The sequence below is a fragment of the Synchiropus splendidus genome, chromosome 6 (assembly GCF_027744825.2).
Source record: "Synchiropus splendidus isolate RoL2022-P1 chromosome 6, RoL_Sspl_1.0, whole genome shotgun sequence".
Lineage (NCBI taxonomy): Eukaryota > Metazoa > Chordata > Actinopteri > Syngnathiformes > Callionymidae > Synchiropus > Synchiropus splendidus.
This window is the reverse complement of record NC_071339.1, coordinates 12,382,481-12,397,579: the sequence shown is the minus strand read 5'-3', so window position 1 is coordinate 12,397,579 and position 15,099 is coordinate 12,382,481. Positions and strand designations below refer to the sequence as shown.

Here is a 15,099-nt window from a genome sequence, read left to right as displayed (position 1 = left end):
ATCACTGGTTGATGCTTGATACTTGAAATTTCCCTACTCTTCACATTGCTCTACAGACATATAAAGTGGATGTCAGACAGACCAGATCATAGCAGAGGCTGTTTATATAATTTATGGCTCCATAATGAACATTCAACCCCCTGAAGAAAACTGAAAAAACATTGTACTGCATCATTTCAGGCTCTGAAAAGTATGTTACATAGTAACTATATCTACCTCATACAGTGAGTGCGCAAAAACCACACCAGCCATTGCCAATCTAACTTCCATCTCCACTTCAGCCCAGCTGCATGTGCCTCCCACTAACGCTGAAACCCGAACCCCACTGTCTCCGAGCCTCCTGTCACTGCTGCCTCACGTACTTCCAGACAGAATTACTCCACATGTTGACCCTGAACAACCTCTGTCTGTACCTGACATTAGTTCTCAGTAAGAAACAATACATCACGCGGGGAGTCAAACAGACATAGAGTTGAATTTGGATGGTTATTTTTAGTTGATGTTTATCAACAAAAAAAAAAAAAAAAGATTGTTTCATCCAAAAATGCGTAGCAGCAACCAATACTAATTGTGTATTTGTGTGATTGATGATAAACAGAAAGTCCCTCAAGGAACATCCAAGCAGCTGTGCTGTATCGACACTGAGAGCTCTCATTCATGAAGTGCTTTCCAAGTTGTGAGGATGTGTGAAAATCTCACAAAATACCCGAGCTATGAATGCATCTACAGTGAGGCTCTGTTTAACCAGCCTCTCCCAGGTTCCCCTTCTATGACTGACGCCTATTTGTGAGCTTTTTTCTTTCCAACTGCAATGGCTTCCCTAAAAATAGCTTCAGCAGGAAGAACTATCACTCACCTCGAAATGCTCCACCTGGCCTGGCTGAGCCAAGACAAAGTAAGAGCAACCCAGGTTTAGGAACGCCACGCGGTAGGAGCTGATCTTCCGGTGACCCTGCACCAGTTTGTACAGTTCAAGACACATCAGGCCGGCCACTGCAGCGGTGGTGGTGGCAATGGCGGGAATGATTTGGCCAGCAATGCCCTTACTCTGTGAAGAGGAAGAGAAATCTTCAGTGGTGCCAGGACAGTGAGCAGGGCTTCTGTCCATGCAACACTTTCAGATAGGAAAGAAAAAAATCGAATAAAGAAATAAAACAGGAGAATTTATGGAAGTTTATGTTTTATTTTATAGGGGAAACTGCATTTTAAATCGGTTGTATGAGACATAATATTTTAATGCAAGTACGGGTGGCCAAAGAGTACCCCCACAAAAAAATATTTATATGATATGGAGATGTTCTTCTTTAAATAATCTAATGTGTCATTATTAAAAAAAACAAAAACAAAGTTCCATCCATGTTTCTAACAATGTTGTAGTTTCAGGCCGGCAGTTTAACAGACTGTATTTTGTTCTGTGACTCTTCATATGATCGACTTCTGCGACACAGGTACATGTTCGCACTGTAGCAGTTACAGTCAGTGCATTATCGTTTTCTTTTTGTGAAAGTATTTATACTACATTTTGTGACATTGCATTATCAACAGTTTGATGATGTCACTGATGACAATATATCATACACTGCCCACCTCTACAGTCTCAGGAAAGCATGTGACATGAGGCAGCTCTCTCATTGGACACTTGATTTTAGCTGAAACGTGGGCCACTGTATATGGTGACTCAGAAAATCGATATATTGCGATAGTCTGACTAAGTTCGGACTAAATGCAAGTGAACAGCTCAGTGAGACTACTGGAGAGGAATTGGAATTTTTCTTAGTCGGACTCCACAACCTGGATACCGTGGGTAATAGCTGGACTAAGCCACTGTAGCATGTAGCCCAGTCGCTGGACAACGACCAGACTGAGTGATGTGCGGCTGTGTTTTGGAACTGGCCACGACCATGATCTCCAGATTTGTCTTCAACTTCCTTCACTGAGGTCGTTTTTATCGTTGGTTCTCTCAAGAAGATTAGAAAACCTGATTTTGTTGGTTTAAGGAGACAATATTACCTCCACATTTGCAACCGTTAGCATGGTTGCTAAGTGAGTCCAGGCTCACAGCGATGATCAAATGTGCGACTCTGTGCTTTAGCTACTCCACATCTATCATTTTTGTGATTAAAAAGACAACACGGTCTCTGCAACATTTTATTTTACTCTGAAACTAGCGAGTTTAATGCCAAAACCTTGTGAAGACGCATGGCTCCATATACTGTAGATGGAGTTGGGGGACTAAAATAACCTACTTTAAAATAACTCCAGATAGTGTTTTTTGCTTAATGCTCCTTTATAGATTTGCAGAAAAGTACAGCCATATTGCCTGCAGTTTTCTTTTCGTTACAGTGGGAGGAAAGCGGAGTGACAAGCAACTGTACTAAACAGATCAATAAATGTGTTGTTGGTTATATTCTTCTAGAACTGATCCTGAAACTGTACTTTATTGCAGAGGTGAGTAAAGTAATCCCTAAACGTGCTGCAACGCGTGCACATTTCAGCACGAACACAAAGGCACGGCACTGCTTTGTCTGCCCCTCACTCAGCAGTGACCATCCCCCACGCCACCTCCTGATGCTGTGTGTGCGTCTGCAGCGGCGGCGGGTACACGGCGCGGCTCAGGTGTCACCTCTCAGGCGACAGGTAAAGTGCTGTGATTAGTTCTGCTCCGGCAATAATAAGGTGCCGAGGCTAAAGGGCAGGTGTGCGCAGTTCAACGCCCCCCAGGAGAGCAGAAGTGGTCCGTGGGATACTCTCTTCCTACGCTACCAGCGCTGACGGACAGAGTTCACCTTGTGTCGATCAGCTGTGGGGATGCCGTAGTTCTCTGCCCTCAGGTTGGAAGCAGCAACAACGTAGTCCATGTGAAAGTTGGTATCATCGTCCTGAAGCAAAGAAGAGGGAGACACTTATCAGTCAAAAAAGTTTGATTCAAAATGCTCCTACAACTGAGTCAGGATTGTTTTTTTTGTTTAATGTGTGACATGAATATTTGCAGAAATAATAACTTGGAGACATCACCACGGGGTCATGCGAGGTCGTCTGTTTCCATTTAACTCTGATACCTTTGTGCCACTTCAATCAGCCCCAAACCAGACTCATTGCGACTGCAGTAAAAGTCAGATCACCGGCACGGTGAGGTCATCCCGCTACCTCAGCGGCTCTACAAAGAGCGAGCGGGCGTCTGTCACTCAGGAGTGGCCTGCAGGGCCGTGAGGAAGCACCGAGCGGGCAACCTGATGCCTCTGAAAAAAGGCCGCCTACACACATTCCATCCATCCTCAGCCCGACCAGCGTGGAATTGAAGGAAGAGCTTTCTTTCATCCAGGAGGACATTTGACCTGACTTACCTCACACACCGTCACCGACAGTGTGCTCAGCCTCAGCTGGCATTTATAAGCTGCCGAAATTCCAAAACACACCACAGTCGATACAGGGGCAACGGCATCACGTCTGCCTTCTTTACATGCTCAGTTCAATATGAAGCTTTATTGACTGGTTGCTGCAACAACACGCTGCTCAGGTCCAACTGAAATTGGCTAATTGGAAGGGTCAAAGGGTCAAGATGATGACGGTCAGAGATATGACTGGCTCAGTTGAGCTTTTTAGATTTGCGTCATACAGGACTACAGGCAATGACGTCATTTATGACATCTGCTACAATTGCGAAGTGAATCCAAAAAATGATGCAAACAATGTGAGGTACATCTGAATTTTTGGATTCTAACTACTGATATTTATGAAGAACATATCTTAAAAGTTCATGAAAACCAAAACCACTGACTACATCATTCTTCCGAGACTCTTTATAGACCAGTGGTTCCCAAAGTCAGGCCCAGGGGCCATTTGTGGTCCTTGGATTTACTGATAAAATTGCAAATCTTTAAGGCTCAACACCTATCTGTCAAATAAAAACACCACTTGGCGTTTCAATACTGTTAGCCTGTCTGTTTCCTATTTTATCCATAAAACTTGCTTGTGATGTTTAATAAAGAAGAGGAATGTTTAAAAATTTTCAGCTCCTGGGAGACAGACTTCGTCATAAAATGATACTTTTATGGCCAAACAGTTGCACTCTTTCTGTTGCTTGTACAGCAACTGCTGACAAAACAAGACAACCTCATGAAAAAAAAAAAAAAAAAAAAAAAAAAAAATATATATATATATATATATATATATATATATATATATATATATATATATATATATATATATATATATATATATATGAGTCCCTTGGCCTTGGCTGAAGCGGTAAATCAAGACATGTTCTGTTTAATGAAGACTGGAAGGAGAACTGGGGATAAAGGACGGAGACATTACTTGAAAGCAGCAAAGTTCTGCTCCCTGCTAAGTTCCGGCCGCCAAACTGTCTGTGGCTTCTTTTATCCTCACCTTCTCAAAGTCAATGGGGTACATCTCCGCGGCTGAGGGTCTCAGACTGGCCAAGAGTCCTTTCAACTCTTCCAGACGGGCTTTGTCTGATGTAAAGACAGTACAGCATTGAAAGGAAGATGTGAAGGATTCGCAAGATGGAAACTAGGTTCAAATACTTTACCAGTGTCATCACTGTCTTTTGCTTTCTCCTCCTCCATCTCTTGGTCAGTGAGATGGATCTTCACAGACGAACTGGGAGTGAATGAAGCAACATGGACTTTCTCAAGGGTTCTCCTGATCGATGGACGGTCTGAAGAACCCTGGAGTTTGTAGATCTGAGCGTAGAGGTTTGCTGCCGCCACCACGTAATCCAAGTGTGAGGACTGAGAGACAAATTCAGAAAAGCCATTGAAACGTTTATTCGCGTTAGCTAATAAATTCTTTTCATGTTTATGGTTTGCATGTTCAAAGTAAGGCCCTGGGCCACAGGCAACCATTTTCATGCATTGATCTGGTCCTAAAAGGCCACGCTGAGAAAAGAGTGTGTTAGGATGTGACTTTATAAGACTGAGCTTATGTTTACCTTATCAATGTTAAACTGATGTGAAAATATTAGTGTCAAAAAGTTTCAGTTGCAATATTTTTCTTTCTTTTTTTTAACCAAACTATTAATAACCATCTGCCTGGTACTAATTCCTCATTCATTGATGCAGTTTGTAAAATTATATAAAAAATAAAAAAAAATATTTTTTTCAATTTCTGCATTTTTTTTTCAAGTAAATAATTAAGAGTAAAAGAAAATACAACAACAGCAACAACAACAACAATAATAATAATAATAATAATAATAATGAAATCCTTAATGTTCAAGATATTTAGTTTAAGAGTACTTTTTATGGCTGATCTACATGGAAAGAAAAAAAAAATATATACATATATATGTATATATATATATACTTTTTATATATATCTTTTTGTAAAAAATATTTACAATATATAATAACAGATATATATAAGAACAGAATAATTTAAAGAAATATTAATCAATATATAATATAAATCAATACATTTATTTAAAGATATTTAAACGAATTATTTTGATTTTCTAATTGTATTTTTTTAGCTCGGTTCACTCTTCTATTTAGAAATCATTCTCCTCCTGATGTAAATGACCTCACAGGGACCAACAATGATGGTGGCAAACACATACATTTGATATGAGTTGGTGGGAATACAATGGCTTCAGCTATGAAAAAGTTGACACCAAATGTAAGTTGTTTGTTATTGTCCCACTGTGGTATAATGAGGATGCGAAGTCTCACACAGCAAGTGAGACACTCTGAACTGATAAGGCTTCTGTATGCAGCTGGAACAGTCTTTATCAGAGCTGATAAAGGGAGAATGTAAATACCTATTGACTAAGACTCAGATGAGCTCGGAAGGCATGAAACAGACTGGGGATCAATGTAGGAGCAGGCTTACCTCATCAGGGTCAAAGGTCAGAGGACGAGGGCATTTTTTGGATCCAGACCAGAAGGGTACACCAGATTCAGTTAGCTGAAACCAAAAGAAAGCCTTTCATCACATAAAGAAGATATCATACGAGTCATTCTACACTTCACTTTTTTGTTGTTTTTTTTTTTTCCCTTTCTGCTTTGAATTCAGCGCATTTGTTTACGATGGCCATACGGGCAGGCGAGTACTGTATTGCTATCAGTTGTGTGTCGACTCCACAATTTGTGCTCCTGATAGAGGAACAAAAGAGGCTTTGATGTTGCCAAATGGCCCTCAGGAAGGAGAGTATCTCCTTTAAGTGGTGAGACTTTTCAGTGCTGGGACCTTCTGTTGTCGCCAAAAGGCTCCACACACTTTCTCCTCAAGAGAAACACACTGGCAACAACGTGTTTTGTTAACACTCCTGATCAAATGTGATTATTAACACGCACCAGTCATGATGTCTGAGGTGCCATTTGGGCAGTGTTTTGAATTTGACTGAGTCTGTTTATTTTGGGAGTTACTCTCATGTATTTCATAAAAGTGTGGTGTGGAACAATAATTTCATTCATAAATCCCAGACATTTCTGCCAAAAGATAATCTCTCACCACGTCTGTTCAGCCTTTATGAAGCCAGATCCAGTTTCTATTGACTTTGTTTCTTTGTTAAGCAATGCATTTGAATGCAAGAAGCATTCTTTCTTTCCTGTTTTGGTGTTTTTATTTTAATTTACCAATGTAAAAAACAAGTTTAACTGTCATATACAAATATCCAAATGCTGACCTTCCTGTTTTCTTAAACTGAAAATGAGTGTCCATCATAATGTGTTTTTATATAGTTTACAACTCATACGGAAACAATTATATTGTTTTGTAATGTTGTCCAATATCATAATAATATAATATACTATGATTTTTGTCTATTTTGTTCTTAAAATTGTTATTTATAAAATATTATTCAATTCTATTATTTTCTTAATTGAAAAAGAAGATTGCATACTGCAGTGATATTTACATTCAATTTTAAATGTACAAAAGGTGGTGTTAATAATCATATTTTACTCATTAATCTTACCAAATTTGTCAATTAATATTTAGCTTGTTACATTAAAGCACAAACTAACATTGCTCCCTATTCACCAGCGCACATTGCGTCACATTGTTCAATGTGGTGAACTCACTCAGCTTCAGTACGACAGAGTCAATAGTGATCCACCGTTTTATTAAGCTCCTATTGTGACAGTTAACGGTCAGCAGTGGTCTTATCAAACTTCCTCTGAAAGTTCGGAGGTGAACCTTCCAGTGAGGCAATGAAACTGTCACAACTGGCACATAAAAAGGAGAAGCGTCATAAAAAGCAACTGCCTGATCGGCTTGTGGTGAATCACACTTGCTCTAACACAACTGGATGCCCACTCATAAACCACAGAGCGAAGGCTGAACTGGAACGTTATGGTTTGAAAATGAGCCGCCATTGCTGGGACTTGAACCCTGCAGATACAGAGTGACTGGCACCAGGGTTAATGAGGGTCTGTTTGGGTTGATACAGATCCCTGCGCCCCCAGGTGTGACAGCAACATGTGACATCACTGTCTGCATGCTTCAGCAGATTACCAACCCCAAGAGCAGCACAGAGATATTCATCTTCAGCACTGCTCCGTGGGTCAGGTTTCAAACACTGGCCAACCTCGCTGAGAGAAGGAGCCAAGAAACAAAATAGAATGCGTTCCAGTGTTGCGCCTCCAATTTTACCTGCTCAGGAGGAAAGCAGTGCAAAAGCTGAACGATGTCATCATGATAAAGAGTCTGCCACTTCCGACGAGCCCACTGGACACAGTCGGCCCAGTTGGCCGGGCGTTGGCCTTCAGACTGAGCATCCGACACGCTTCTCCGGACGCCATCGAGTATCTCCAAAGCCTCAGAATCACTGAGATCCAAAGTCCGCTTCATGAAGCCAGGAGGATCCCTGAGTGACAGAACACCAAGCATCTTGATGTGTATTAAGGCAGACAGGCTACAAATCTGCTTTGGATGGTGCGATATGAAGTGAGAGAGCTCTAAAAGACTAAAGAAGACATTACAGAAACAATAGGATAGAAAGGAAAATGATAAATATAGCATGCTCTGCTGTAAACAGTTGCAAAAATATGGAATGGAACACTGCCAGTCAAGAAGCGATAAAGATACAAGGAAGCAGATAAGAAGATTTTGACACTAGTTTTTAATCATGAGAAGTAAATTTCTCTCTAATCTACAACCGAGTCTTCATATGTCCGGCCAGAATGAACGACTTGAATTCTGCAAGCAACAGACTTCAATCAATATGATGTCTCTTTTTGGATATTCTCATGACAAACATGCTGAAAACCATCATGTTCATCTCCACCTCCATGATGCATCACGTATTATCCGTTTGTTTTCATGTTTCCTTTTTGTTTAAGTAAAATCGCAATATTTTCGTGGCCCAAAAAAAGCACTTGTACTAAGGTAGAAGTGATGAATTCTACTGATATTCTGTCAGTTCATTTGGATTTATGAATCTTGTAAGGACTCCTCCATTGAATTTTAAATGAACAAAAATGTATGTTTGTAAGTTTCTCGATTGTTTCCTGAGTGCACCTCTTCTTCAACCTCCCATGTTTGTAAAATTAAACACCTGTGACAGTACTGCCACCAGCAGAATCAGAATCGGAATAGAATATATTGCTATGGTCAGTGGGGGGTCCCACCAACTAGGAGAGTGGTTAGAAATAAAGTGCTGTTAATAAAATAATATAAAATAGAAGAGAAAGATTAGACAGAGGTATGCGCTGTCCCAGTGCCTTTCTAGTTGTTACTTTGACTCAGCTGCAGCTCAAAATATTTTTCAATAATATAAGTCTACGTTGCTGACAGTGAAGAGGAGCAAAGAAACGACTATTCACTTGTCTACATTTATGTAGAAAACATTTAAGCGCACGCGTTCTATCTTTATTTTGGAGGAGTGATGGGATGTCCTGTGTGTCTGTTCTCAATGTGGTCACCCGTTAGAGCGGTGAGTACCTATTGTGGTCGACAAATCGGACATGAGGCAACACATTTTAACACCATGTGAAGAGGGACAAAAAAATGTATTTTCCAAGAACTGAATGGTGTTGTGGTGTGGCGGTGAAATGACTCACTGTATGGAAGTTCTTGCAGCAAACAAGTCTGAACAAGAACATTTTGAGTTTTACACCGACCTGTGAAGTCGGTCGGAACCAACAAAACGTGACCAGTGCTTTCCATGGTGTCATAATCAGGACACAGCATCTACTGGATTAGACGGCTGAGCTCATCAATAAGACACAGATCTTACGCAGAAAAGCACGAGGAGGAGAACTTGATGAGTGACTCGGAAAATCCAAATGATTTTAGTTGGATTTTGGTCACACAGAAACCAGCCCCGAGTGTAAACGCGTTACAGTCTGGTGGATTACGTGGAATCCCTGCCAAACAAACACCGGGATGAGCTAAGAGACTCAGGATTAGAAGGGCTCCGATGAAGAAATCTCAGACGAAGCGTGGGCCTGAAGAATAGCAAGTGGCTTCCTGTTATATTTAGGTTCAGTTTTACATTCTAAAATACAAGAGAGAGAATAGAAGAACATGACATATGACAATTATATGAATTCATGACAGTATGAGCCCAACCTTCTAACATCAAGTCAAAGTTCACTTAGACTCCGATAATCTGCATCCGAGTGTTCAAGGATGAGGATCAGCAACTCTGTGTCTAGACTGTGAGCATTCAGTGTTATTTGTAGCAAGGCATCATGGGATTTGCAGTATGAAAGGAGGGAGAGACTTTACCAACTGATAATAATAGGTATTACAAAACTATGTCGTGGGCCATGTTTAAATTTATTGCCTCACATCAAACCAATGAAATCACATGCGTTTTATTGACATTAAAGCGCTCAAAATGCGCTGTTGCCCGTGTGTCCGCAGCTCCGCCCACAGAGTTGTGGAGGACCGGAGACGAGAAGAAGCAGCTGAGACCAGCTGTGGTGTCAGAACTTCGGACACACAGGTGAAAACAATGCATTTTGAGCGCTTTAATGTCAGTAAAAGATGTGGGAAGTTCATGATTCTACTTCAGAACATTGGCCAGCTTGTTTCATGAGTCAATCTCCATGCTGGAACCTGTTTTCAAAACTAGTTGCACCACTGACCTTTCTACGACACAGACAGCACCACTGCACCCGCGGTTCATATTTGAACAAGATCTTTTTTTCTTCTTAAATTTAGTGGCCATGGCTAATATTCCAGAATTTACGCTAAGTGCGCCTGTATTCCTACCAGCCCTTATTTTGTTTACAGATGAACAGAGCCCTAACAAATAATCTCTGCCACGCAGAAGCTATTTTTAAAGTCCAGCTTCTAGGGGGATCATCCATCATAAGATGGCGCTGTGTACGTTGAAGTTGAAGAAGTTGAAAATTCTTTCTTTTGCCGCAACAACAGCAAAATCTGGGATGCAACAAGATAGCAGAGTCAGTTCCAACTGCCAACTCTGCCATCTTAGCAGAAACCTTTGCGTCTAGTCTAGAGGGGGTTTTCACCTCTCATGAATGTACTTAGGACTTACTTAGGTATGAAACTATAACGTCACTTATTTTCCCATGATTAACAAGCTCTTCATGGTGGAGGGGTTTAAGCAGCTGAATGATCCGAGGAGCCGCTCTGGCAGGGTCTCTCATTGCAAATAAAAGCTTCACAAAATAGCAGTGCAAAAAGCTGAACAGGGATCCACTGTTAATGGACTTTTACGAGCGTTTTGCTGCCAAAAGCACAACACGTCTTCCTGTTCATAAAACAAATAATGTGCCACGAACACTTCATTAGCTCTCGTACGCTGCCGGAATGTTTCGCCAGAAAGCGGAAAAACATTGTAAAAAAATAACAAACCGTGATAATTAAGAGCCAGACTTTGAGCCTGGTTTCAGTTCAACAATAACATAACAAACGTGACGCTTACCTGACATAAAGATTCACATTCTCGGGGGTTTGTTTAAAAAGTCCTTCAAACTGGTCTCTGGCCCACTACAAATAGGAAGCAAAAGTTAGACCATTGAGCTATACATACATTATAACCCACTTATTCCCTCAGCAAGGCCCTGGAGTCTGTCTCAGCTACATCGGAAAAAAGAGGGAGACGTATCGCGATACAGCAGTGACGATATGATATATTGCAATATTGTAGGTTCGGTGTCATGAAAAGTGGTCTATCGCAAAGAAGCTTTATGGGAAAGCTGTTTGTGGTATGCCTTAAAACATCTAAAAAACACATACATACCCAAGTGTTTATTCATAAAATATCACTACTACACACTTAAAACACTGTCTCAATATCATACCATCAATTGTCGTGATGCTAGAGTGCATCAATGTTATAATACATCTCACATCCCCGTGCTGAAGGAGAAAAACATTAAAAGGATGGCACTTGCGCAAACTTCCTCAGATGACCTACTTTTCCCTCATCTTGACTCATCCGCAGACAGATCAGGGTGGATTATTCATTTGCCTTGTACCTGCAGGGTGTGCTCGATGCGGTTGGGGAAGTTCTTCAACGTGCAAAGAGGGTACTCCTCACTGGAGCTGGGAGCAGGTCGACCATAGGATTCGGTCAAGTGTGGCACCACCACCAGAGTGTGACCCTGTGTTCCACGAGTTCCTCCTTCCAGCAGAGACTTCTTGTACTTCAAGCAGAGCTCGTCAAGATACACCCCTGCCAGGAAAGCACACGATCCTCTTTCATTCATGGGTGTGTGACAGGAGGCTGACTTCTTTTCACAGGTTCTGAGTCAGTGGTTGAAGATGGAACCCAGTGGTTTCACAGACAGGAGTGGCCTGCACGTGTCCTGTGGTGGACGGGGGACCTGCCCAGGATGTACCCCTGCTATTTCCAGGGATCGCTGGTGGTCCCTGGAAACCACCTATCCCGAGACTGAGCAAAGACCAAGATTTTAAGGGGGACAGAGTGACCAAGTCATGATCAAGACCAAGCAAATGGACAGACTAAGACTCTTAATGCATGAACTCCAGGATTGGCGAACGTATTATTTTTGGTTCATAGCTATTAATTTAAGTAACACTTTTTAATATGTTCTCTTTATTTTATATATTTTAAAAAAAGATAATTATGAATTATACATTGAACTAAATAAACTCTTTTGTTATTTGACTAACTTTTTTCCTTCTGTCCTTTCTCACTCCGTTACAAAAGTCAGTGTATATAATAAAGAATACAGCCATATAGCCACCCCTGACTTAGAGCTAATACGACACTCACACTCTTTTTCCCCTCATATCTCATGTAAATATGGTCCACTTATGGGCACAAAGGCTGCATTCAGGAGGTTGTTTTGGTCTGAAATTTAACCCCCTTTTTTTTTTTTTTTAAATCATAGCAGTTATTCTCTTGACTGGTCCAGCATGGCTGAAAGAAGGCTGAGTCTAAATGCAGTCAATTCGGGTGGCAGGTCTAGAGTTCGATAGGCCACTTTGGGGTAAAATAAACTACTGGTTTCCATTAATTCTATTCTTGCCGGTTTTTTTTATTACTGTATGATGCATCTATGGTTGAAAAGAAGACATGGCTTTGACCGGAGTAGTAAGGTGAGGGTCAATGAGCTTTGTCCTCTCAGGGACTTAACTTTGGTCTTCCTCCGTTCTCAGTCTGCTTTGCTTCACTCAAAACGGGCACATTTCGATTTTTTTTTAATCACTAGAAATGACAGCTGAATGATGTCTCACTTTTTTCCAATAGCTTTAAGTTTTTCATTTGGTTGACAGACAACCCCTCACACATGACACACTGTAATGTAGCGTCATCAAAAACATGCTCTCCGAAAAGTTTAGAAAGACCGGTGTGTTGTTTTCTTACTGGCATCGATGTTGTCGAGTGCGGCCGCAGTTCCATCCAGAGTATGGAAAAAATTGTGATCGTAGGAGATCTCACTGTCAGGACCCAGACGATTCTGGTGGGCCGTGATGTTCATCTGTGGGTTCATTACTTTCACTGCATTTGCAGCCACCACAGACTTTGGTTTCTTTCAGAAGAAGAAAGCAAATGGAACGTTTATTTTCCTCAATTTGATTAGATTTCAAACGTCATCCTCACATTGATGTCACAGTGCCGGAACAGAAACTGGCGGTTCAGGTTGGATTTTTCAATAAAATCCATGTCTGTCACCGTGACTCGACCCTCTCCAGCGCCGAGTCCCATCAGAGCAAAGTTCTTCAGAAGCTCGCAGCCAATGGCTCCAGCTCCAACCTGAAAGATGTATGCATTTTTTAATGATGTTAATTTGCTACAAAGAAAGCACAATATAACACATTGCCATGAAACGAACCTTGTTATGTCATATTGATTTTTTTTCCAAACCCAATAACTTGAACAAGTAACGGGAGGACTCGCAGGAAATGCCTTCCTTTACCAGACACATCAGGTTTTACGCTCCATGTGCGTCCTCTGCTGGACAAACAAAATACTCACCAGGAAATACTGCTGTCTGCCCAACTTCTCCTGAAGGTCCGGTCCAAAAACAAGGATCTGGCCGTCATATCTCGTCCTTTCCTGTCAGATATATACAAATAAATCCTCTATCTCAATTCTGTATTTTCACACTATTGTTCATAACATTAATATTTTTAACTGAAATTAAAACTACCAATGAGGGTGCAGACTGGTGTGACTGGTGCTTATCCTCTGGAAGACACTCCAGCGCGTCGAAGTAAAGCCACTGTCTCACTGGAATGAATTTACTGGAACATGCCTGGAGAAATGTGAAGCGTTCACTGTGAGAATGGTTGAGAAACAGCACCACACGACGTGACCTCTGCATGGACCTTGATCACTTCCTGAGCTGCCAGTCCACCAATAAAAGCGTTGACTGGAGCCAGGTCTCCTTGTGCCGTGTAGGACAGGAGCCGGACAGCCTCCTCGTCCAGCTGCGGCAGATGTGCGGAGTCATTCAGCGCCCAGACAATCCTGAGCAGAGCCTCGGCATCTGTCTGTTGATGGACCCCAAACAGTTCACATGAGTTAGTTGTCCATGAGTATCAACTACTGATGCTAGGCACTTCCACCAGCTCCTAAATGTACTGCAGCATTTAAAGCTATTATCACAGTGCACAGTGAGATATGAAGGTTAGAATCAAGCTTGTATATAATAGTTCCCTTCAGATTAAGCGGTTGAGTCTGAGGGGGTCAAATGATGAAGAGAAGAAAATAATAAAGAAAATTTTAATCTGTTACTCTGCCCGCTTGCTAGTTAAGTTATGATACAAAGAAAGTAAATAATAGCAAGATAATTACAGTACACACATGCTGAACAGCGTTTGACAGAGAATTGTCTCCTCTCTACCGCCCCCAGCTGGACAGAGTCAGTACTGGAAAATGGGACAGTTCTGGAGAGGGTGGCAGGAGTGGCTTATAACTGCAATAAGAGCTTCAGCTGCTGCAACATTTGAAGACATTTGAACTGCAGTGGAAATAGCTTTTCCACAAACCTGAGACCAAGGATCAGGAAGTCGCCGCGACTCCCACACGAACCGATGCAGAGCTTGGAAGGCTAAATGCAACGTCTGATTCCTGGTCGGATTTCCAACGTAAACCAGGAGCTGGAGGTCTAGTAGAGCCTCAGGGATTGGCTTCTGTGTTCAGGAGAGTCGAGTCACAAAGATGGTGTAGAATCGAAAAACATGAAGGGGGTTGATGCTTACAAACTGCAGGGTGATGGGCTCCTTCACTGCAGTCACAACTCCCCCACCTGTGTATTTGGAGCAACTGGAGGTGCTGCCAATGGTGAACGAGTGCTCATCTGTGACATCGGAAACATGGCCACTCAGTGATGTATAAATCTATATGTATGCCTGGGATCAACAACCATACTGATGATGCAGATTTCCATCGGCCTCGTGTTGTTGAGCTCAGTCATTCCTCCGACCTCTGAAAACACAACCCTACAGCCACTGCTAAAGCAGTGTGGCAGCTCATCGACGCAGACCACCACTCCGGGGTCGTCCTGGAATCCGAAACAGACAATATCAGCAAGATTTGCAGGACGTGATATTTACAGTACTTACCTGGGTGATACCCTGAACTAACACAGAGGCTGGTGGCTGTCCATCAGGGTCCACAACCAGAAAATCCTCTCCGAAATCGCAGAACAGCTGACTGAAAATTGACATCAAAAATAGATGAAT

At 41.8% G+C, this 15,099-nt stretch overlaps 1 protein-coding gene and 1 long non-coding RNA gene across 5 annotated transcripts in view; one reads left to right on the top strand and one right to left on the bottom strand.

Annotated features, from left to right (window-relative positions):
• The window catches only part of uba7 (ubiquitin-like modifier activating enzyme 7), a 31,636-nt gene that overhangs the window by 14,925 nt on the left and 1,612 nt on the right, over positions 1-15,099 (bottom strand). For all 4 annotated transcript variants that reach the window (XR_008414865.1, XM_053868456.1, XM_053868457.1 and 1 more), the window contains exons 5-21: positions 14,980-15,070; positions 14,786-14,918; positions 14,617-14,714; positions 14,404-14,547; positions 13,741-13,905; positions 13,563-13,667; positions 13,388-13,468; positions 13,013-13,165; positions 12,776-12,941; positions 11,421-11,617; positions 10,865-10,929; positions 7,618-7,831; positions 5,854-5,928; positions 4,553-4,754; positions 4,390-4,475; positions 2,787-2,879; positions 857-1,048 (exon numbers count right to left, since the gene is read on the bottom strand). Coding sequence is in view for 3 of the 4 variants with exons in the window: in XM_053868456.1 (XP_053724431.1) it covers positions 857-1,048; positions 2,787-2,879; positions 4,390-4,475; positions 4,553-4,754; positions 5,854-5,928; positions 7,618-7,831; positions 10,865-10,929; positions 11,421-11,617; positions 12,776-12,941; positions 13,013-13,165; positions 13,388-13,468; positions 13,563-13,667; positions 13,741-13,905; positions 14,404-14,547; positions 14,617-14,714; positions 14,786-14,918; positions 14,980-15,070 (2,260 nt within the window). In the remaining variant the exon portion in view is untranslated. The remainder of the gene's footprint in view (positions 1-856; positions 1,049-2,786; positions 2,880-4,389; positions 4,476-4,552; positions 4,755-5,853; positions 5,929-7,617; positions 7,832-10,864; positions 10,930-11,420; positions 11,618-12,775; positions 12,942-13,012; positions 13,166-13,387; positions 13,469-13,562; positions 13,668-13,740; positions 13,906-14,403; positions 14,548-14,616; positions 14,715-14,785; positions 14,919-14,979; positions 15,071-15,099) is intronic.
• On the top strand, positions 1,645-3,015 carry LOC128760790 (uncharacterized). The gene is made up of 3 exons (XR_008414866.1): positions 1,645-1,938; positions 2,447-2,637; positions 2,707-3,015. It is a non-coding gene; the product is annotated as an uncharacterized LOC128760790 (long non-coding RNA).